General features: G+C 46.1%; 2 protein-coding genes across 4 annotated transcripts in view; one reads left to right on the forward strand and one right to left on the reverse strand.

Annotated features, from left to right (window-relative positions):
• Positions 1 to 24043, reverse strand: part of POLR2L (RNA polymerase II, I and III subunit L) — a 217890-nt gene that overhangs the window by 185319 nt on the left and 8528 nt on the right. The gene's annotated exons all lie outside the window — the stretch shown is intronic.
• Positions 343 to 20329, forward strand: PRMT1 (protein arginine methyltransferase 1). 3 transcript variants are annotated; one of them, XM_060256848.1, is made up of 12 exons: positions 936 to 1019; positions 4430 to 4487; positions 5843 to 5886; positions 10359 to 10460; positions 10585 to 10740; positions 13683 to 13746; positions 14044 to 14186; positions 15614 to 15701; positions 16153 to 16268; positions 16910 to 17060; positions 17813 to 17934; positions 19495 to 20329. In XM_060256848.1, the coding sequence occupies exons 1-12, from the start codon at positions 990 to 992 to the stop codon at positions 19576 to 19578; spliced, it is 1158 nt and encodes a 385-aa protein (XP_060112831.1). In that variant the 5' UTR covers positions 936 to 989; the 3' UTR covers positions 19579 to 20329. The 3 variants fall into 3 exon arrangements, with proteins under 3 accessions (XP_060112833.1, XP_060112832.1, XP_060112831.1); XM_060256849.1 differs by lacking the exon at positions 5843 to 5886 and having other exon boundaries at positions 910 to 1019; positions 4430 to 4483; XM_060256850.1 differs by lacking the exons at positions 4430 to 4487; positions 5843 to 5886 and having other exon boundaries at positions 343 to 1019.

Raw genomic sequence — 24043 nt, forward strand, 5'->3', positions numbered from 1 at the left:
CAATAGGATTTGACCTTGGCTGTGGACTAACTGATAATCAATTGCTACGAAAGGCAGCTCTCAGTGAGGTTCATGTCTGCCAATAAATATCTCGAACCGTTTTACGATTCGCCCATTTTGTAATTGACGCAGCAATCTGCCAATAAGAGAGCGGAGGACACTTTCGTGAGTTTCTATGTTATTAGTGACCGTCGAAGTGCCCAATAGGGATTAAAAACCATTTTGTAGGCGGCCCTTTGCTCTTAAATGACGTCCCTCTCTATTTGGTTTTACTGGCAGCGATACATCTTTTGAAGATCTCCATGTTATATTCCTACAGCATAGGCCTGGATCTGGGGAATTCTGTCTTCACTCTGCGCCAGCGAAGTTTCTCCTTCAGAATATGCAGCAAGTCCTTCCTTTGTCACATTCCCCTCATAGTAAATGAGGTTGAATAACGAGTTTGAATGCGAACGCTCTTCTTTGATTGCCACGTCAAGCAACCAATCGCTGTTATATTCGGAGACGTGGGCATGGAAATGAGACCAACGTCAGTGGAAAAGACGGAGACCTTTATTTTGACCGACGTTTTAATGGGCCAACGGACCTTAATTTCGGACGCAAAGCCCGCCTTATCTGCTTCAACTGGTCTTCCTGCACCAACGGCGTTCTAAAATTAATGGCCGAGCGGGCGGTACCCGAAGCTCTGATTGACGTCTCTGCCCTTCCCATTGGATTTCCCAATTGCTGAAAAGAGGTCGGCGCGTGCCGCGAGGGGACCCCTGCCTTCCTATTGACGTTGGGCCAATGGCCATTGAATGTTGCTGATGACCGACAGAGCCGGACTGCCAATGAAAACACGGAGACCGGGGTTTCTTCACCTCGTCCCACCCCTTCTGTTTTGAGTGACGTCGGCGCCGCCCAATGGGCTCTCATGTCCCTTCCCTCCGCTGAACGAGGCTGGGGGTTGTCGGGCGAGCGGCTCTCTCTTTCTGTGTCTCATTCGCAAGATGGCGGAGGCTGCAAACTGCATCATGGAGGTGAGGGATTGTGGGAAGGGGTGGCGGCCGCCTCCGGGGAAGGGGAGAGCTCGTGACCCGGTCCAGTGCCCCCTACATACCCCATAGAATCCCCTACCTGGCCCACCGTCGAGCCATGAGGATATGTGGGGGGTGTTGTTTGCCTGAGACCCCCCTTCCTCCCCACCCCCCCCGAATGCGGGTGGCTTCTGTTGGCCCCCAGTGAGGACCCCCCTCTCTTCGTCCCTTTATCCCAGACAACGAGCTTTCCCTACTGAGTTCCTCTTCGCTGCCCTATAGAACCCACACCTCCCGCCACACGCTTTCTTTCTCCATCCCATAAGGAGCTGTTCCTTTCCTCTGCCCGCCTCGGAGTCTTCCTTCCCCCGTTCGTTATTACTCTCATGAGAAGACCTAATAACCCCCATGAGTCGGAAATGCCCTTCCTCGGATTTATGTTTAAGTGGGAGGAGAGATTGTGAAAACGTCTGATGTTAAGATACCTAATTTCGCCTATTTTAACATCGCTATTAACACTGCCTTTATAAAAAGTGCAATGGTTTTCTGTAGCTTTGGGGGTTCCCTCCACCATACATAGCAGCCCTCAGTAGTCTTCTTTCCGGTGTCGTCTTATTGCATCCCAATAGGATCCCCCCTACGATGCAGTTCTTTATCTCTCCCCCCCCCCCATTGAATTTCCTTTCTCCTCATGGTAGCCGCATGGCACGCCTTGCCCCCTAGGGTCCCGCCCACTCTGTCCCCCGGAGCTCCGCCTCCGCCATCCTTGCAAGAATATGCCGGCTTCCATAGGAGTCTTTCTCCCTGTAGAATCTTCTCTTTACAGCTCCCCCACTCCACGCTAACAAGAGACGAGTCTCGTCTTGCAAGAGATTTTGTGAACGTCTGAAGTTGCCTTGTTGGTTCCTCTAGTTCGGTATTGTTTGCTCGGACTGGTAGGAAGGAAGCTTTCCCAACCAACTAACGTCCGAGATCCTTTCTCTGGTCCTGACCCTGGGATATTGTCTGCATGGGACATATGAGCCGTAGCTGCCCACAAATTCTCTAGTTACTTGGGTAGGAACCCCCCCCCCCCCCGGTCCCAGGGCTGTTGCCTCCAGGAATGTTTCCCTTCCCCATAAGTGAACCCCCGTGCCTAGGCTGAATTAACTATTTTCAACACAGAATTCTTTGCTCCCTCGAATTCCTGTCTTTGGCGGTCTCTACAACAGAGCCTTTAATGGTACACATCACCAAAAGAAGCTCATTCCACACAACCCCTGCCTCTTGATCAAGGCCATCTATTAGGTGCTTTCTCCTCAGAATTATCAAGCACTTCCACTTCTCACAGTTCTCAGCCTTGCAGTGGGGGACTGTCTCACCTTGCCTGCAACTCCTGGATTATTTTTCTGATTTTGCATAATTTTTGTGTGCCCAGCCCTAAATTCAAACTCCAGACAGTCCTTTCAGATACTGTATCTTACCTTTACAAAGCTTGGAGTGATGACGGGGTGGGTGGGCAGGATTACTCCTTCAGAAGAGTTTATCTGTGAGGAAAATGGTTGCCCATAGGTTGTTGCAAGCAGGTTGGGTGAGATTTGATTTTTTTTAGGATGGAAGGCGTTGCTCTACTATGGTCTCTGTAAGGGGCAGATGTTCGTGGGGGATTTTTCTGTGGCTTTGAAGGGTGATAATTAGCTTTCAAATGGGTCATGTTGTGATGTGGTTGGGAAGGTGGTCTGGGGTTTGCTGGAAGGACAAAGAGGGGGAAGAAGAATAGGGTGACTTCATCTTGAGAGAGTTCAACATGTAAATTGGGGTCAAATTTGGAAGAAAGCCTCAGTAGGTGAGGATAGGAGAATTCCCTTGGAAGGAGGGGGTGAGTTGGAAGGGCATATAGAGGGAGCTGTATGGGGTTGCAGAGAATCATGGGAAGTTTCCAAGGATAGGAAATTGGTTTGTGTCTGTCCCTGTCCCCTTTCACTACATGGCTGAAGCATCCAGTGTCGGGACAGAGTGCCCTCTGACTATCACAGATTTCCTAACTGAGATAGTTTATAGGGGTGGGATGGGTGGCTATACATTTGCTGGTTTCTCTTGTCTTTAGTAAAAAACAAAAAAATCCCAACAAGATTCATGTAGCAATTTAAAGACGTAGGGTTTTATTTTAACATAAACTATGCTGGAATAAATATTTTTTAAAATATGCCATTACACTCTGGTAAATATTTGCTGCAGCACACAGACTGCTCCTCTGAAATTGGTTATAGGTATCCCTGGGGGCTGGGAGGCAAATTGCCCTTCACCTTGATACGTCTGCTCCCAAAGCCCATCTCATAAGCACATTCAAAGACAGTTGCCCCTTTCCCTTGCTTGGGACATTGTAGATGTGGAGGATCTGGCTTTTGCCCCTTTGGCAAAGGGAGGATGATCTGCTAGCATGTTATTTCCAGCAGTTTGGGAGGAGATGTCCTGCCGTTATGCTGTTGAATCCACTAGGTTCAGTAGTAGCATGTGATGCTGATCTCTGTCTCTCTTTACATTAGAAAAATCCAATGAAAGGATTCAAAAAGGCCTTGTGTGAAAGTAAATGCACATGTTTCAAATGATTGTTGAAAGTAGTGGGAGTGATAATGAACGGTAGTGAACAGGGTAAACAGAACATATGGGGAATAAGTGGAATGCCCAGCTCCTTCTCTCACTTGAGAGCTATTTCCCTCACTCCTACCTATATCATTTATCATTCTGGATTCTAAATACTTGTTTTAAGCATGGCCCTGAGGTCTTGCTTAATAGTCCTCAATGAAAATGATTTGTTAGCCCATGTGTTGACCCTTTTCATCATCTGGAGGGGAGGGGTGTAAGTGGCAGAGAGAGAAAGAGTGCGGGCGTGCTGTCACTCTAGGTGTGAGCAGCTTGGCAGGGCTCTCTGTAGCCTGGCATAGCAGCCTTGGAGCCATTCAGCTGACTTTTCTATTCCCAGCATGAGATTGTGATAATCCCATAAGAAGTCTTTTTTGGGACCAGAGGCGACCTTGTTTCATGTGTACTTGTGCTGAACTTGTCATGTTAGTGATGTGGCCACAATAGAAAGTGCATAGATAATTTTTTTAGGGGGGTGGTATTTACACATGAGGGAGCAGCCAGCAAAGACCACCACTCCTTTTCATCTGCCTTTATCGCCATGAGAATCCCAAGAAATGGTATCACCCCCCCCCTCCCAGCACCAAGCTGGAAAGATCTGGTCTTTCAAGTAATTTGTGGCAAGCATGGTAGGAGCTTGCCTTTGTTACCCCCACCCTGCTTTGCAGTCTCATCCCTGTGACCTTGGGCGCCTGCTGACTCCCCATCCCCCTTACAACATCCAGTCTCCGGCTCAGTGCCCGTTGAGCTTTGAATTGACCTTATTTCCCTTGTTACTCTCTCTCTCCTAGAATTTTGTAACCACGCTGGCTAATGGGATGAGCCTGCAGACTCCGCTAGAAGATGTAAATATCCTTTGAGTTCATGCGGGCTAGACTAATGCCCAGCCCAGGGCGTGGGTGAGGCACTCTAGCCCTGGCCAAATTTGTTCTTGTTTTGTCACCAGCTTGGCTCCATAAGCCCCTTCTGTTCTTTGCATTTGTCCCTTGCTAAAAATGCTTCTGTAATTGCTCCCCTGCTCTCATAGCTTGATTAGAACTGTTACTCTTCTCCATAGCCATCAGGGTTCTCCTATCACCTGCTATGGTGTAGATTACAGCCATATTGTTTGTTCTCCCCTTCACCCCCTTAGTCTGAATTCTTGACTGTTCCAATTTGTTTTTTGAACAACTTCTGGTCTACCAAAGTGTACTAACAAGAAATAGTTCCCTAGCTCCTTGCTTGATACTCCATCTGGTTGGCCAAATAATGTGAGATGTCAGAGATGAGCTAAGCTGTGATTAAATGTGGACTTGAGATATCTGATTTGCCCAAATTGAGTGCAGAATCAGATTGTGGTGGCTTATTTAAAATAATTCATTCTTACTCTAATGTGATCTCTGTGCTTGTGCCCTTTCCAGGATTGGTTTCCCTCTGATAATTAGGCCTCTATAGGGCTTTAGTGCAAAATCCTAGGGGTTCTTTTTGAGGGTGGTAGTGGTGGGAGAAGTCATATGTTCAGTGCTTAGTGAGAGCTTGAGGGTCTCTGAACCCTTTTGGTGGGTGGATAAGAGACAAAAAAGGGGAACCAGTCTGGAGATATTGGCAATACCCAGAGAAATAGGGTGGCCACTGGGGTTGCCATCAGGCTTGGAGGAAAATTTCCTGTCTTTTTAATAGAGGCTTATTGTATGGGAATGAGGTTGAAATTTCTGAAGGCATGGAGATAAACATTCCATTAAGAGGCCAGGACATTTTTTCTCCAGGTCTGTTGGCAACCCTATGGGCTCCAGATAGTCCAGGAATTTATTTCTGCCCACAGCTTCCATTTCCGGTGTGCTGGACACTTCAGTGCTTCGCAAGCCATCTCTGGTCCTAATACATTTCCCAATTTTAGTCTGCAATTCTCTAAATGGCGCAATCAGAATCAAGAATATAAAATTAAAGTGAAAATTTTCTGTAACACAAAGAGATTGCATATTTTTCTGCCCAAAAAGTGTGGCAAAGCTGGTTCCACTGAAATTAGGTGTTTCTCCATGTATTAAAGCATTGCAACTGCAAGGGGGCTGTTGACATGTGTATTCATGGGAAATAAGTGTATGGTGGGGTGGTTGAGGTTGCCGGCTTAGGCAAGGCTGTGAGTGGGTGACTTGCCCTGGGCTGGGGGCTGAAGAGTTGGTGGCACTGGGTGGTAATCAGCTGTCTTTTCCTTAACTATCCTTCAGCTCCCCACTCCTGGGGACAGGCAGGGGGTAGAGCAGTGCAGGAGGTAGGCCTACTCCACACAGCCTGTCCCCTTTCCCTGGTGGTGGGGTGAGAGTAATAGGAGTGCAGAGCCAATGCTTGTTAGCTGGATTCACAGAGCTGAGGCTAACAAACTTTGATATGTATCAACAGGGAAATAACTTCCATTCTGGCCATTGGTGGTGGAGGATTTGAACCCAGTATTGTATGTTAGAAAAATCCACTACTCAGTCAGATTTGATTATTAAGGATCCTGTCTGCAAGTGGAGCAGAATGGGGTTGTAGAGTAGACCCTTACTGCTTTGTACTGTGGGGCGCATCCAATGTTTAATGCTCCCCCATGTAAAAGTTCCTGCACATTGCAAGTGGGGAGAATTGGTACATTGAGGAGGAAAAGCTAGCCCTTCATGAGCTGTTAGTTTCCCAGTGACAGGAAGTGATTGCTGGGATCTTTGATAAATGTGGTCCCTCACCTGCAACCTGAAGACAGGGATAGTCCAGATTATCACTTCGTTCTGCTGCATATATAGATCAAGCTTGGGCTCTTAAGACTCAGCAGCCCTCCAGACTACGTGTGGGACTGAGAGCGGTGGGTCCAGTAGGCTCCCCCACATACAGAACTGAGAGAGAAAACCTCAAGCATCTCAGTGCACTGTTGCATCTAAAGGTCGCTGTAAGGATCACTGTGCATGGGAAGTGCGTTGAACATTCTGTGAATTCTAATTGTGATAAAGAATCCCAACTGGTAAGATCCAGTCTGAATAGAAAAAGTCTTGCATCCTTGAATATAACCTCCCTTCCTGTCAGACATTTAGACGTGAGAGTTTTTAAAAAACTTTGTGCGGGGCTGGCTTTCAAAAAGACCACGATGAAGATTATTCAGGTCCCTATAATTTTTTTTCTAAATGTTTCCTCTTGTTCCTGATTTCAGCATTTATAAAGATGCAGAAGTGGATTTATGGAAGAAGGGAATCCTGACAGTTAATAGGCTTATCAGCAAAAGTGCCTATTAGTGTATTTGTGGATAGGAAGCTCAGGAGGTTGATCTTGGAGTTCAGCTCAGGAGGTTGATCTTGGAGCAGAAGCCTCTGTTCCCTCTCCCTTTCAGATCTGAGGAATTAGGCCCTAGTCCATGAAAGTTTGAGACAGAACAAAGCCACAAGACCCTGTTTCAAGCACTCACAGGGGGCAGTCTCCCATAGATTGCTGCAGCAGATTAGCTCTGAACTTTTGAAATGATAGATGCTTTACAAGTAGGAGTCTGACAGTGGGCTGCAGCTGTTTCATCTGTCAGGATGAGATCTTGGTAATCTTTTAAGAAAAGGCTGGCAAAAGCAGAGTAGACCTTTTTGTGATCTTCAAGCTTGTCTTGCTCAAGGAAGCCTTTTGGGCAGGGTCTATAGTCCAGCACTAGGGCAGAACCCATGCTGGATCTGTCAGAATTCCTGGGTTCAGTCTTTTTATCTCTGGTTTAAAGGGATCAGGGCCGATGTGGCTGACAGAGGCTGTAGTGACCTTGGAGCACTGTTGCTTTCCAGAGTAGACATTGCTGGGTGAGGGGCACCAGTGAGATAAGATGGACCTTCTATTCACAAGCAGGGTGGTTCGTTCTTCCATCTGTGAAGCAACCTTTGGATGGAAGTCAGTCTGGCATATTTTAGGGTTATTATTTGTCCTCAAGTTAAAATCTACAGGGCAATACGAGGAAGCCTGAACACATGAAAGCAGGAGTTTGTACTCCAGCTAGTGAGGAATTATTGAGTTTTATTGATGCTAATGACTTTCCATTGGGACAGAGGCAGGAAGAGAACAAAGAAGCTGATCGAGGCCCATAGCCAGAAATTTTTCTGTGGGGGGGCACCAGTGAGGTGTGTGATATCACTGACTGACGTCTTAAAAATAAAATAAATAAGACCTGCACATACATTCACTCTTATAAAGTCCAGACGGCTTTCCCACCACCTCCATGCCCACACCTCTCCACACAAAGGCTTGTGCCAACAAGGTAGCGAGCTGAGCGGATAGGCAAGGAGTTGCTGGATTCAGGCACCAAGGAATCATGTGACATCACATGAGTCTTCTGTGACTCATCACATGAGTCTTCTGTGCAGGTGCCCCGCAGAGAGGCCTGACTGATCCACCTGCTCCTTGCCCACTCGTCTTGCTGGCCTTTGGGGTGGGTAGGTAGACTTTATTGGAGCAATTGAATGCAGTTGGCTCCCAGACAAACTGGCTTTTTGGTGGGGGGTGAGGCATGTGGGGCAGGAGTGGGGAAAGCTGGCCAATAGGGGGCACCGCCTGCAGTCACCGCCCCGGCTGCAACCCTGAGCTGATCTGAACCAGGGAAGAAGAAAAGGATGGCTTATATGGATTGTGTTTTGTTGGTTTTCAGTTTGTGAGTCTCTGCTCAGCAGCTAGTCATGTCAGAGGGTTTTAGTTGTTTCTGTAACACTAAGAGCATGAGTACTGACATCAGTGTACCAAGTGCTTCACAAGTTTCCTAAGTGCACACCTGGAAGAGATCCAAGGGGCTTGAGAGCCAGTCTTGTGTAAAGGTTAGGAGGTCAAGGAGGCCCAGGTTCCTATGGAGGATAAGCTGTTTTAGGTTCCCACTGGGATGAAAGGCATGGCATAAATTAAGCAAATAATAAAATAAATTTTAAATATAAGGTAAATCTATGGAGAGGTAAAGGTAAGAAAAAAAAATCAAAGTAACAATTATAACTTTTTAAAATTTGATTTTTCCTCCAAGGAGCTCACATGATTCTCTCTCTCTTCCCCCTTGTTCTTGCATCAACTCTCAGAGCAGGACTGCCCAGGGTCACCCAGTGAGCTTTTAGGTAGAGTGGGAATTTGAATCTGGAACTCCCAGGTAGTAATCCACTGCCACTACATCACATTCTCTGACACATGAGCAATTGCAGATAATTTCAGTTAAGGCTGATGATTTAGGGCCAGTGTTAGACACGAAGCTGTGTTCTAAGACTCTACTCAATGTAACTTTAAATTGCTTTATAATATCAATAATGTTCAAATATGCATATTAAGATGATAAATAGAAATACACTAAATATATTATCCCAAAAGTCCCACACAGTTTATGAATAGGAAATGTAAGACTGAGAGATTTTATCCGAGATCTTGAATTGTATGAGCTATGCCAGTGTGAATTCCATTATTGGGTTCTTGTTAAGCAAAAATTTGATGTAAGAGGAAAATCTTTCCCTGAAGAATACCAGCCTGAGGTAGGGCTTTGTTCCTGAAATGTGTGTCTACCCAGAAGTCATGTAGTACCACATATTGCATTTACTCCATTTGGATATGTTAAGATTATCTCTTTAAAATTGAATTGCATATTGCACTTATCCCTTTTGGAAGCGTTATTGCTTTTTCTTCTTGAGAAATTTGCACATGACAACGGAGTCTTTTCAATAATTGCTTCATAGGATTACTCCCATTCAGACGTCCTTTACTCTTAGAAGATTTCCTATTTATTATGTGGGACTTTGGGGATAATATATTTAATGTATTTCTGTCATCTTAGTATGCATATTTGAACATGGATATTATAAAGCAATTTAAAGTTATGTTGTGTAGCATCTTAGAACACAGACTTTGGTTATTACCCCTGCAAACTGCAGCAGATCTGAGTGCTGCAACTGCGGTTCCATCCATAGTCCTCTCAGGAGGGCCAGATTTGACCCAGGAGCACACAGTTGCTGACCCTGCAATTCACCAGTGCAGGTTGTAAATTGTCTCTCACCTGGTGATTAGGGCAGGGGCTGAGGCTGAGCAATATTGAGTAAATGCTTTATACCATTTCACTTGGTCTAAGGCAGCTTCATAAGTTCATACTTCTGTGGCAGGAAGTATTGATCAATGCCCTATATGCAGTCCCTGGAATCTCCACTTAAAGTGTCTGATATAGCCAGTGATAAAGACTTTTGCTTGAGGTCCTGTCAAGTCACTGCCAGTGGTAGCCAGTATTGAAGTAGATGAACCTAGTGGTCAGCATAAGGCAGATTCAGATGTTATTGTGGTATATGTTTCCACTAAGGAAACTTACCAAGTTTGATTTCTTTTCTTAGCAACATCTCTGGACTCCTCCCCCCCCCCCCAGCCTGTGACAACAGATGCATTGTAGCTGTTGCAACACCTAGTTGTAGTAAAAGGAGACAGAGAGCAATAGTTGGTTTTCAAGAGGGTATTCAAGCTTCCTCCCTCTATTTCTGTACCAGAGTAAAAACCTACCGTAATTGAACTAAGGCTAAATTCATCTATTAAAAAAACTATGAATTTCACAGGCTTGTTTGGGCTTGAAGATGATGAGAAAGGATAATTTTTTTAAAGCACACTAATTACTAATTGAGCTACATATATGATGAGTAGTAATCATGGAAATAAAGCTGAAGGTCTTCTTGTTCTTGAGCTTCACAAAGATATGCTCAGAAGCAGTTTGGGACCTCTTTTGTCATATCCGCTTCCGTCTCTTCCCAGGTCTCGTGCACCCAGCCAGAAAGCAGCGGAAAGCCAACAGCAGAGGAGATGACCTCCAAGGATTACTATTTTGACTCCTATGCTCATTTCGGCATTCATGAGGTGAGGGAGGGGTTATAAAGGGTCTCCTTGCTGCTGATCCAGTGTTGCCTGTGGGAGGGGTGGTGGGAAGCAGGAGCTGTAAGCTCTGCTCACTGGTATTCCTGCCCTTTGCTCCCCTGAATAGGAGATGCTGAAAGATGAGGTGCGCACGCTGACCTACAGAAATTCCATGTTTCACAACCGGCACCTCTTCAAAGACAAAGTGGTCCTGGACGTTGGCAGCGGGACAGGGATCCTCTGCATGTTTGCGGCCAAGGCTGGTGCCAAAAGGGTCATTGGGGTGAGTGGTGAAGCCTCCTTTGTGTGCATGTGTGTATTGGTCTCTGTTCCTGATGGGTGGTAGGTTGACTTGGGGTCTGTGAAAACACTTAGAAAATTGTAGAGGGGTGTGTGGGTGGGTGTGAAGTTCTGACTAAAGTAGCTCAGTTTTGCAACCAGAAAATTCTGCTGTGGGTACAGTAATGCATATTGAGCAAGAGAGTTAGGTTGCATTCCTTGCTCAGTTTCCATCTAATCCCCAAATCAGAATTTGGACATACCAAATCAGAGCACTGGTTCTCTTAGCTGTTCTTCAGGACCTTGAGCAGAGAAGAGTCTCTTCCAGAACTCTTGGCCACCTGCTGAGCCCACATTGAGCAACCGCTCCTTCCCTAACAATATGAGCAAACAGAGCTGCCATATACTATGATGGACCATTCTGATCCTTCTTGCTCAGTATTGTCTGCTGGAGTAAAGGCGCTTAATTACTTGAGTGAAATAGTATTTGGCAAAGGAGGGACCTGTGAGTAGACTTCTTGCTGGATGAATAAGCAGACTAGCAGAAACATGGGGGGAATACAGTGTCAAAAACAGAAGAAAATCACCAATACCACTTTAGGGCCCCAACCTGGTGGAACTTTCTGCCGGAAGACACTAGGGCCCTGTGGGACCTTTTACAATTCCGCAGGGCCTGTAAAACAGAGATATACCACCAGGCTTTTGCTTGAGGACAGCTATGGTTATCGGACTGGCACCCCCCCCCCTCCTCCTTCCACTTAAAGGGGGGACTGCTCCCAATACCTAGAAAGCAGAATAACAGCACATTGGAAAGAATGTCCATTGGGTTGCAATCGCTTTTCATCAGTTTTACTGATTTTATGTGTATTTTTGTTCTAAATCGCCTAGAGCCCGGCATTGGCCGGGATGAGGCAATTAATAAATGTATTAAATAATAATATGCTATATAATTCAAATAAAGACTATTACAAACTATGTCTCATGTAGTAATTATTCCAGTAGTTCTTTTTATACCATAAAGGTATACAACACAATAACATCAGCCCATACAATTGGTAACGAACTCTCCTTTAAAAAAAAAGATAGAAAAGTTTATTGAAACTTTGCAAAACATACAGAACAAGTACATTTGCAAGAAAAACACTTGCAATATGTAGTCATAAATAATCAAATACACAAAGAAAAATAAATACACATATGGAGACAAATTACGGTATATGAAGTAATCTAAGGTGGGGTGAAATAATGTAAGATACCACAAATCCAAACTAGGAGCAACCTAAACGAAGAACACTACAGCAACGCAATACCGAACAACATGGGGCAGGGGTTCAGAGAATTTTGGAACCAAAGGTTTGAAATATACAAGGAGATAAATAAAGACTAAAAATATACCTAAATATAAGGAGGCAAAATAGAAACTATACTATACCAAAGGAAACTAAAAGCAATGGATAAACTATAAGCTATGACTAATCGTGTCTGCTCCTGTGTCATGTCGTAACAAACTCTCCTGATGTAGCTGACACTCAATGTAGCTATGTCTTCTGATCCAGATACATTGGGAGAGTTCCTTACCAGTTGTGTGGGCTGGTGGTCATTGACATTATTGTGTTGTGTAACTTTATGGTATAAAAAGAACTATGGGAATAATTACTCTAAGAGACATTATAGTTTGTAACAGTCTTTACTGGTGTCCCGCCCAGCCCGGGCGAGGACTGCGTGAGGGGGACCCCCCGGTGCCTGCCAGCCGTTCCCGGCCCCCGGCGCCGCCCCGAGAGCCTCCCACACCTTCCCAAGCCCCCGCAGCGGCCCCACCCCTCACCTGGGCTGACGGGGTGCCAACAGCCGCTCGAACGACGCCTCTCAGCCGACGAGCCCGCCTCCGGGTCCGAGGAGCCTGGCCAGAGCGAGACATCGGGCAGCAGGAGGGAGAAGCTGAGCCCAGCGCTGGGCAGAGAGGAGGAGAGCCGACTGGCCCGTGGTGGCGAGAGACGCCACACCCCAGCACGCTGCAGCGGTCCAGGACACCCGAGGCACGCTCAGGCAGCCCTGCCCCGGCTCGCCTCTCCCGGGCGTCTGGGGCTTTGAAGGGGGGAGGAGCCAGAGAGGGGCAGAACCCAGGAAGGGGGAGGATTGGGACGGGAGGATAAAAGGAGAGGGGGGCAGGAGGTCGGGGAGGAAGCTGGCTGGTGCTTATTGAGGGACAGGAGCCACAGCACAGCCAGGAGGGGAACGGGGCCTGTGGTGAAGTAACCTGGCTCCCACCCCCTGTTTCTGAGACCTCCGGGGAACGCCCCAGAGTGCCCGGGAGGGGCGACGGCGGCACCGGGAGACCGGGAGGGGTGCCCAGGGCGTGACAACTGGAATTGTTTAACATATAGTGGTTTTGGTGGTTTGCTTTGGATGAGTAAGAACAAACAGGAAGGAAAGCTTTACTCTTGCATGTGGCTGCAGCAGGTGTGCACCAGAGAAGCCAGGCCCATGTAATGGCAGCTAAAATGCTGCAGTGGACAGAATATTGAACTAAGAACTGGGGGACTCAGGTCTGAATCCTCTCCCATGGTAGCTTGCTGCATGACCTTGGGCGCACATTCTCAGTCTAACAAGTCTCGCAGGATTGTTGTGATGCTACAGCGGAGAAGAGGAGAAATTTTGTAAGGTGCTTTGAGTCCCTGTTGGGAAGGAAGGTGGGGTATAAATAAAGTAAATGAGTAATGGTTAGAGTTTGGCTTGAGCCAGGGAGACTTGGGTTCTAACTCCTGTTCTGCCATGAAGTTCACTAGATGATCTTGGCTTAATTGTTCTCTGTCTAGTCTGCCTCATGGAATTCTGAAGATTAAATGGGAAGGAAAGGGGAGAATGTTCCATATTGTTGCCTTGAACTTTTTGTAGTCATGATGGGACAAAAAAAAAAATCTAAATCAGATCTTTTTCTCTCAACAGATTGAATGCTCCAGCATATCTGACTATGCTGTCAAAATAGTCAAAGCCAACAAACTCGACCATGGTGAGCATCTGCTTTCCTCACACTACCAGTTATCTCTCTCCTTCTGCATCATTTGCCCTTAGAAGAGCCATTTCCCTCTAGAGTCTCTTCTCTCTTAAGCAGAGTCAAGGATAAAATTTCCACAGAGTCCTGTGACTTTTATCTGAATTGTGCAAAGGAAGGCTTTCATGCCTGTCATCTTGCACTGGTAGCGATTGCTCTGATCAGGCCAGAGGACCCCTCTGGGTTGTTCTCTTGTTGAACCGTCCTTGCATGTCCATTCTGTGCTTGAATGATTTTATTTTCTGTATCCCAAAGTGGTGTCTATCATCAAGGGCAAGGTGGAGGAGGTGGAGCTGCCTGTGGAGAAAGTGGACATAATCATCAGCGAGTGGATGGGCTATTGCCTCTTCTACGAGTCCATGCTCAACACCGTTATTTACGCTCGTGACAAGTGGCTGGTGAGTTCCCCCTCCTTTGTCCTTTTCCCACTAGCAACTCCTGGATTCAGTCTTTCTTGACAAGGAGAAAGGTCTGCATATTTCCATATACTGATAATGGGCCAAAGAGGGCCCGCCTTGTTTACAGAGAAGTCACATGGCAGTGGAATAAGTTGCTGTCTTGGTCAAAGGAGGAGTGGACAGATGCTGTTTTGTAATCAAGGATTGCAATTGAATCAGTTGGACAAAAAACAATCAAAATTCCCTGTCTAGTGTTGACAACTAATAAACTGGCCTCACCCCTCTATGGATGAAAGTTGCACACAGACCAAGTAAGGCGTCTCTGCCTACTTGGTGACTCTTCAGATGTGCAGAAAAATGACTTTGTAAGTTATTCAAAAGAAGAAAAATCTCCACAGCAGCCTGAGTATGCTCTAGGAAGCTCAAAATGTTGAGAACAGTCAAGTCAGTTGAAGTGAAAAGGAGATGGGGCAGAAGAAATCAGGGCTACCATCCTTATTATCCTAACTGCTTTTAAAACTGATAATGAAACATGGTGTATTGCAATATGATGTTTCAGCCATTCACCATTCCAAAAAGCAGTTCCTCTGTGGTTTATGAGTTCTCTAGTACTTCATAGAGGCCTTTAGTCTCTATGAATGGGACCTCAATGTCCAGAGGCAGTATGATTCTGAGCATACTGGGGGGCTAATGGAAGGGCCAATGCCTTTGTTTCCAGTTTGTGGGTTTCCTGGGGCATCTGGCTGGGAAGAAATGCTGGGTTAAATGACCCAGTAGGTCTGCTGCACTGTTAATTGGCTACCTGAGAAACCATGCTTAGCTGAGATGGAGCCTCTCCATCATAGAACAAAATGGGTCAGATGACGATCGATGTCACTTCCTGTGGGGATGCTCTGAGCTGGCACTGAACTCAACTCCATACAATAGTTCAGAGTGGTACTGTGGTAGTTCTGGCACTGTCTTGTCTTCACATGAACAAATGCAAATAGAGTGTAGGGTCATTTTCTGTAGGAATTACAAGATTGGCTGTTCTTGGAGTTGCATAGAGAGCTCACAATGAAGTGTACTGGAGTAAGTTGGTTTGCAGCTGGCCAATGTAAAGAGTTGTTGTGCATCTTCCTCTTTTATGTAGTTTCACCTTTTGAACAACTGCTGCACTCCAAAGGTGTACCATGTTGTCATTTTAAAAGCTCATTTATGAATTTGGATTCCCCCCCATTATTTTAAATCCAAGTAAAGTTTGAATGGAGGCATTCTCATCCCAGTATTTTACTCCTTACAGTCAAGTGCTACAGCCTCCTCTCTGTTTGGGTAGCAAGACTTGGGTGGCACTGGCTGAAATGTCGGTTTTGGCAGAGAAAAGGGCTGCTTGACACTTCAAAGAAGCCTGTTGGATGTAACACTTCTGTCTCCTTTTTGTGTCCCAGACTCCTGATGGGCTCATCTTCCCAGACCGCGCTACTCTATATATCACAGCGATTGAAGACAGGCAGTACAAAGACTACAAGATCCACTGTAAGTAGCAGGGGGTTCCACACTGGTTTGCTATGTGGAAGGTGAGGCTCAAGAATCAGCAAGAATTTCCACCACGAGGCTCTTTAACAAAGAGCTGCTTCCCACTCTCAGGGGAAATAGATGACAGCAGGGACTGTGTAACTTCAGGCAGAGAATCAGATTCCTTGGCAGGCGCACACATCAGTTCTTTGGTAAACAGATTGATTTGGAAAGGCGGAAAGCTAGAAGACCTCTACTGTTGCCCAGTTCTGTTGGGCTACAAAGTTGTTGGCTGGTTTCCCTTCTTTTTCCTCCTGTTGAATGTATGATCTACAGTCAGTGGTGGGGATGGTTGGTGGCCCTAATTTGGTAGAAAGGCAGGATATAAATGTTGTAAACAAAATAGTTAGCCAGTAAATCTAGCACCCCCCCCCCCCCGCCCCCGGTCTGAATCTGTACCTCTTAACTGCAGGGTGGGAGAACGTGTATGGCTTTGACATGTCCTGCATCAAAGATGTGGCGATCAAAGAGCCTTTGGTGGATGTCGTTGATCCGAAACAGTTGGTCACCAATGCTTGCCTCATCAAGGTATGGCTGACAGTGGTGTTTTCTCTTTCTGGTGCTGTCCTCAGTTGCTGCTGCTGCTGCTAAACACAAGTCATGCAAAAAATAGTTTCTGTATTGGTCACACCCTCTCGTTCCAGTGCAGTATGCCTCCAGTACTGAGGTCATTCAAGGAGAGTAAGGTGTAGAGAGTCTTCCTGTGTCAATCTGGCTTTCATTGCCCCAAGCTGTCTGGATCTTTTATTGTTAGAAGTGTACCTGCCACAGTGGAGAACTTAGAAGAAAGATGGTGCTTTCTGGAAGGGCTTATAAACCACATCAACAAGGAGGAAGCTGGGTTTTTCTCACAATTTGCCTGGCCCTGCAATGGGTGGCTTGGATTCTTGCTTGCATTATTTGCTCAGCCACTCTCTCTCTGTGTCCGTATGTCATGATCTTAGGCCTAGTGCAGCCTACCTCTTGTGATCTTCTGAGGTGTACCTGTTCACTGGTAGATGATGCAGACCAAAGAGTAGCTTCAGCTTGCTCTTGGAGCTATATAATAGTGGAAGAGAGGGATGACAGTGAAAGTTCTAGTTTTTCAGTCCTGGGATAGTGGAAGGTTTTCAGTTAGTGACCTCACTGCCTTATGTGATTCACCCCTTCTTTCTCTTTTTGACCTGCAGGAGGTGGACATCTACACAGTGAAGGTGGAGGACCTCACCTTCACGTCACCCTTCTGTCTCCAGGTGAAGCGCAATGACTATATCCACGCCTTGGTAGCCTACTTCAACATAGAGTTCACCCGTTGCCACAAGCGCACTGGATTCTCCACCAGTAAGGAACAGACCCTTGGTTTGGGAAACTGATAGGGTGGTTGGAGCTTTAGGTCTGGAGCTCTTGTGTATTCTGGTGGAGAGGTAGAATTCAACTGGTAGCATCTTAGCACAGCAGAAACAGCAATTCATAAAGCAGTTGCCTTAAACTAGCTGGTGAATGCAGTGTTATTAGCCAGTGCTTCTGGGAAGGGTACACTGTTAATGGGAAGGTATATTGCAGGACAGTGTCTGCAACCAAGAATTGGTCTGATTAGTAGTTATTATGCTGGGTTTTCTCTCATACTGGGAGTTCTTTGAGTTTTCAGCGGAAGGACAGTTTCAGGTGGGTAGCCACGCTTGTCTGTAGTAGTAAAACTAAATTCAAATTGCTGAAAACAACCTGAATTTCCCAGAGAGTAAGTTTTCATGAGTCAGAGCTCACTTGGTCAGATGCAATAATAAAACAAACTGACAGAGGAGCGGTTGTCATCATGGACTGTTCAGACTGTATTCAAGAAACCTGAACAACTTTGGTTCTACAGTTTGCCAAACTCCTTATCCTAGTACAACCCACTCAGTAATAGCAGAAAGATCTAAATGGGATTACAATGGAATGGCCTGCATAGCAGGAGGAAGTTTGCAAATGCTTGACTGCTTGAAATAAGGGCCCTGCAGCTCTTTTGTGAAGGGGCATCTTAAGAGCAGAGCAGGCTGGAGTTGAGCGTGCTCAATGTGTACTCCAGTAACCTTGCCTTGCTCTTTTCCTCGCAGGCCCCGAATCTCCCTACACCCATTGGAAGCAGACAGTTTTTTACATGGAGGACTACCTAACAGTGAAGACGGGAGAGGAGATATTTGGCACCATTGGCATGAAACCGAATGCCAAGAACAATGTAAGGAATTTGATTCTTAGTCTTCCCCTTGCTAATGAACCATCTCCTGACCTCAGTACCATCCTCTGCACTGAACCGAGGCGCTGGAACTGGCTTAAATCCTGTGTGTATTTACCAGTTTTCAGCAAGTCTGTTCTCTGAAAGAATAAAATTTGAATCTCGTGGCACCTTTAAGACCAACAAAGTTATTTAAGGTATAAGCTTTTTTATGATTCACACTTGAATCTATCTTTTCACTAAAGGAAATCTCGAGCCATCATATTAGTGTTTGTCATTGAATTATCTCCATAAGCTTCCCCCTCCCCCAATGATTAAAGCAACCAAGTAGCCTTTTTCAGTTAGTTGCCCAACTAAGTGGTGGCATCCCTTCTTGTGTTCACCTTGTCTAAGCAGGTGATTGCTATATTGGTCAGCTAAATAATGCCATGACCTGAAATGGCCCAGGCTAGCCTGATCTTACTGGGTCTTGGAAGCTCAGCATCGTCAACTATAGTTAGTACTTAGATGGGAGACCACCTCAGAGGTCCCAGATTGCTATGCAAAGGCAGGCAATGGTAAACCACCTCTGTTCACCTCCTGCCTTGAAAAACTGACAGTTGCTGTAAGTGGGCTGCAACTGGGTGGTACTTTCCACCACCAGATTATGCAGCCCAAACAAGTCCTTCCTGTTCTGCCCACTCAGTGGTTATCGTACATGAACACATACTCCTAAAACCAACTCTTCTAGTAGCAAGGAATAATAGTCCTCTCCACACCTGTATATCTGAAAATGGTTCTTGGGGAGTGCACAGGTCTGTTTGGGAAAGTGTCAGACAGTCCAGAGATGCTGTGAGTTGTAGAGAGACCGTTCTGAAGTCTTAGAAAGGGAGCTGGCCTCCATTGCTCTTACACCACTGATGTGTGTACAGCCACTAGTAAGAGTGAGCAGCACCAAGTATTATGGAGAGTGGTTGTGGTTCAGTTAGGAGAGCCTCTGCTTTGAATACAGAAAGTCCCAGGTTCAGTCCCTTGCATCTTCAGTTAAAAGGAATCAGGCATTAGATGACACAAAAGACCTTCGCCTGAGATCATGGAGAAGAGCTGTCACTCTGACTAGACAATACTGACCCTAATGGACTGACAGTTTAATTCACTAGAGGGCAGCTTCATGTGCATCTCACTCCAAACTGCTCAACAAGTTGGTACTAGCAGGTCTTAACACAAATTTAATTTACCAAATGTTGCATGTTGATTTTGCAAGTAACAAATCCAAACTCTGTCCCTCCAGTCCCTGAATTTAGCTACTTGATGGCCCAACCATTCTGTGACAGTGGCACAAAGTCCGTGGTGGCAGCAAGAGATGGGTTCAGATCAGAGGTGGTGGGTTCTAAGTGGTCTATGAAGAAGATGGTTGGGGATACCTGACTCTTGGGGGAGGGTCTGAAGGCACTTGGCCTCTCTACTTCTGCACAGATGAAGGGAAGTGTCCCCCAAGGGTGGGCTTTGCTGCTTACAAGGAAGTGTGTTCTGGGAAATGGAAGATGACCTTTTCAACAAGGAACCCTTTCTTCCCCCATGCAGCGAGACCTGGACTTCACCATCGACTTGGACTTCAAGGGCCAGCTGTGTGAGCTGTCGTGTTCCACGGATTATCGGATGCGTTAACCTGTCTGCCCTTCTGCTGTTTTCTTTTTTTCCTCCTCTCCTCCCTTCGACCTTCCTCACACCCAGAGCGTAACCCTCTCCTTTACCCTGTTCCGTTGGCATTTTCACTAATCCATTTCATCGTGTAGTTCCCTTTTTTGCTGCTGTTAAGCTGCAACTCTGGGCCAGCAAGGAAGAGGAGGGGCCAGTATTAGACGCTGGGAGGGGGAAGATAGCCAAGACCCCCTCCCCAACCAGATTGCCCCTCATTTTTTTCAATACCTTCCTCTCCCCCCCTCCCCAAGGAACTGAGTCGGTTAGCACAACTGAAAATGTGCACGTGTTTTTGTCCATCTGTTCATCCCAAGGTTGGAGCAGCGCCACATCCATCATGAAGTTTTATCTCGCTTGTTAAATCATTGTTGGTCTCCCCTGCCAAACTGATGCCCAGAATCTTTCTGCCTCCTACACAGTGCCCAGAGTAAACTCTGTCCCTCGCTGTCTCCTCCAGAGCAAATGTTGCTCAGTTTTTTTGGAGGGGGAGAAGAGAGTGCACGTGTCTGTTTAGCATTCAATCAGGGGTGTGAGAGAAGATGGGGAGTCCAAACAGGTTTTTATCAAGGGGTATTTGGAGGCAACATGCGTACATATATGTGTGGAAAAGGCATCTCTATTTTGTGGGTGTTTTTTTTCACTGACGATTTTGTACTTTCTTCCCCTCTCTTAAACTTCCTGTTTGGATTTGTGGGTATTTTTGGTTTCTTTTGTTTTTTTTTAAAAAACAAACAAAAAATCCCTTGGAAAGCTGACATTGTGTGACTGTTTCATAACTTATGGTTTTTATATGGTTACATTCATGAGGAATAAAAAAAATAAAAGAGGTTGAAACCATCCTGCTTTGCTCTGCTTCATAATACCTACTGATTGTGTGCCACTGCATCACCTAGCACAGCCACGGTGTGTACAGAAGACCGGCGTGGTTGGATGGCGCAGCTTCCTTACTCATGTTCCAGTATGCTGGGGTAGTCCAGAACCTTCTGAACCTGTAAACTGGAGCTGCATTTGTCCAAAGATTATTGAGGCAGATGTGTCTGTCTTCCATGCTATTCCTGTCTTGGACTAGCACAAACACTCTCACTCTTCTGGGGCAATGTTCCTCTTAGCTACTGGTGGAAGAAAGAGAAGAGTAGGGTTTTATACTCTGCTTTTCTCTACCTGAAGTTGTCTCAAAGCAGCATACAATCACTTCCCCTTTCTCTCCCCACCACAGGCAGCTTGAGAAATAGGTAGAGCTGAGAGAGTTCTGAGAGAACTGGGACTTGCCCAAGGTCACCCATCAGGCTTCATGTGGAGAGGAGGGGACTCAAACCTGGTTCTCCAGATTAGAGTCTGCCACTTAACACACCACACTGATGGAATGGGATAGAACACCATGGTTAAGCTTGACCCAAGGTTTGTTAAGCAGACTAGGTATTGTTTCAAGCACTGCCTGAGTGGGGCATGCTATTAACTGTGGTTGTCCCTTAGTTATGATGGGGGGGCGGGCAGCAGCCTCCTCAGCTGCTGTTGAGAAGGGACTTGTGTTGCTTTTGGGATGAGTGCGTTGAAGAACTGAGTGTTCTGGTTTTATGCTGGGTTAGCGTCAATACTCTAAGGCTAGTCTTGTGAGCAAAGTTCTGCTTCATGAGCTACAGGCAAGTTGTAAGCTACTGCATACATTAGTGTGGTCTGGGGCCATTTTTCCTGAGCTATGACAAAAATGTATGAGATGGAAGCTAAAAAACTTAGCTCACACTCAGCTTAGAGGAAATACTTTTGAGTGCCATTGTCAGGACTGTGCCAGAGTTCTTGAACTCACCCCACAAAGCAAGACCTACTGTGGTCCAATCACATAGTTTGGAGGTGGAATTGTGTGCCTAAAAGGGATTTTGTATGCCTATTTTATTTGTACCAGAATTTTTTTGAAAAAAGCTGTAGGTAATGGTGGGATCACTAGCTAGGGCCGGTTTCCTGGAAACCTAAGTAAATATTTTCTCCAGCTGTAAATGTGATATGGATTAGATTCCCCCAACAGGCTGCAAGAGAATTGCTACTGGAGTATGCGCAAACAGTGCTTCTCCCATTCCTTTGTATGTCATGTGACTCGGGCTTTTATGCAGGGGAATGTAAATTAAAATGTTGAATTGGTATTGCTGCTGGTTGTTGTTTATATTAGTTCCTGTAATGCAATGGTGTTCTCTGCTGCAGTCAACTTGGTTTTTTTTAGTGGCCAGCCTTGTTTCCTGTTTCCTAAAAGGAACTCACTTGCATCCCTTTTGTGTTAATTGGCTTGAAATTCTGAGGCTGCTACCAGAAAACATAATGAATTGAGCAAAAGTTGGTGGGCAAGATTTCTTTATCTGAATTAGGGACTGGATCCAGCCTGCTCTTCCTCTGGTGCAAAAGGGAGGCGGGAGGTGTCTACTTGGGCCACCAAGCAGGCTATGCTGGTGGGACTGTCTCTTCTCCTAAGTGCCCTGAAGAGTTCTACGCTCTGCTGAGCAACATCTGTTGGTTGTCCCTGACCCGAAAGACATCTGCTTAGCCTCAACCAGGGCCAGGGTGTTCTCTGTTCTGGCTCCAGCCTGGGGGACCATGCTCTCACTTGAGTTCAGGGCCCTGTGGGATATAGTGCAGTTCTACAGGACCTGCAAGACAGCTGTTCTGCCAGGCCTTTGGTAAGGCAGTGGACCTTGGACTCTCCTGCCCACAATGCCTGGATGAACTCCTCAAGAACCATCCTGGTATCTGCTGAATGGGCTCTATTGTCAGTTTGTCACGCCCCACGGCAGTGGGAAACATTAGTGGGTGCCAGAGATTGTTTTGTACTGTGTTTTTTAAAAAAATAACAGGTTATTTATTGTATTTATTGCATTGTTCTTTGATTGTTGTCACCTGTCCTGAGCCCGCTTGTGGGGAGGGTGAGATATAAATCCAATAATAATAATAATTAAAAAAAAGATAAAAGTGACTAGCATGAGCAAACCCCACATGTGGCAGACTTTAATGAGAGGAACTGCACAAGATTTAGTGTGGGGAGGGAAGCTGATTGAATTTAACTTTTGGTTGTGCCAACCGCAGAAGTAGAAAGCATGCTAAGCCCTGGGTCACGCATGGGACACAATTGTGGTCACAGCAGAAGCTTTTATGGCAGGCAGTCCAGAAAATCCAATTGTGATTCATTTACAAAGCAGTCCAGAACAGCCCCTTGCCAGAATAGGATGTACTTGGCGGTTCTTTGCAGAACATAGCAAATCCCAGACTTTGAATGGACTTGGCAGAGTCGCTACTGAGCTGTTGTACTGAGAATGCAAACGCCAGTTGTGGGGTTGCAGTGATACTGTATTCCCAGCAGCTTTGCATGGCCATGGCTGTGGTGTGTAGCATTTTTCAGTTAACTTTCCCAAGCAGCCTCGGAGCCGACAACTCAATGCAGTTTAAATATATTTGATGCACCATTACTTGTATTTTTCTTGTTTGTTCCTACTGCTTGGCGCTTCCACTCAGCCTGTGAAAAGTCTCCTCCACCCACTGCTAAACAGCCCCTCTCTAAACATGTAGGGAAGTTCCCTGTGGGGAAGAAAGTAAAATCTGTAACTTTCCTTTAGAAAGTTGGGGGAAAGCACATCACTGGCTATAGAGGAGGGAAAAAACAATGAGATGCAAAATCTTAAATCTGCAAAAAAAATTTTTTTAGCCCAGTGCATTTTATTTCAGGAGCAAAGACCTCACTAAGTTACTGACTTTATCGAAGGAGGCAGTGCTCTCAACGCATTTCACCAGAAAACCTGCATTCCCCTTATCAGTGCTGATGCAGTTATTTAAAGGGCTCATCAGATAAATGTCAGTGTTCAGAATCTGAAGTTTATTGTGAAAGGCACAGGTACCCTGAAAAGTATTCCTTTCCTAATGAATGAGTGCTGTTTTAAGCTGACATCCACATTCCAGAAAGCCAGTGTGGTGCAGTGGTTAAGAGTGGTGGACTCTAATCCAGAGAACTGAGCTTGATTCCCCCACCCTTCCATAAAGCCTGCTGGGTGACCTTGGGCCAGTCATAGTTCTCTTGGAACTCTGTCAGCCCCACCTGTCTCACAGGGTGTATGTGGTGGGGCAGGGAAGGGAAAGGTGATTGTGAGCCGCTTTGAGACTCCTTAGAGTACAGAAAAGGTAGGTATAAAAACAACTATTCTGCAATAGGCCTGCTTTGGTCCAGTACCAAGGTTGACAGCCACGTGTTCAGAATTTTATATATTAGAACAGGGTGGCCCGGGAGCCACATGTGGCTTTTTCACACGTGTGGCTCTCAAAGCCCCACCACCCCATCAGCCAATTTGGAGAAGGCATTTTTCTCTTGGGCAGCCCAATGCAGACATAAGTGGCTGGCAGCCGGCCGTGGCGTAACTGCCGCGCCGCTAGACGACTTCCTGAGGACTTCGGCAAGCTGGAG

Source organism: Heteronotia binoei, chromosome 15, assembly GCF_032191835.1.
Source record: "Heteronotia binoei isolate CCM8104 ecotype False Entrance Well chromosome 15, APGP_CSIRO_Hbin_v1, whole genome shotgun sequence".
NCBI lineage: Eukaryota > Metazoa > Chordata > Lepidosauria > Squamata > Gekkonidae > Heteronotia > Heteronotia binoei.

Excerpts from the sequence above, each read along its gene's own strand:
- PRMT1 (XM_060256848.1), top strand. The coding sequence starts at position 990 with ATGGCGGAGGCTGCAAACTGCATCATGGAG. Across the intron at positions 13,747-14,043 it reads AGCCAACAAACTCGACCATG|TGGTGTCTATCATCAAGGGC; the intron begins GTGAGCATCTGC and ends TGTATCCCAAAG. Across the intron at positions 17,935-19,494 it reads AACCGAATGCCAAGAACAAT|CGAGACCTGGACTTCACCAT; the intron begins GTAAGGAATTTG and ends TCCCCCATGCAG.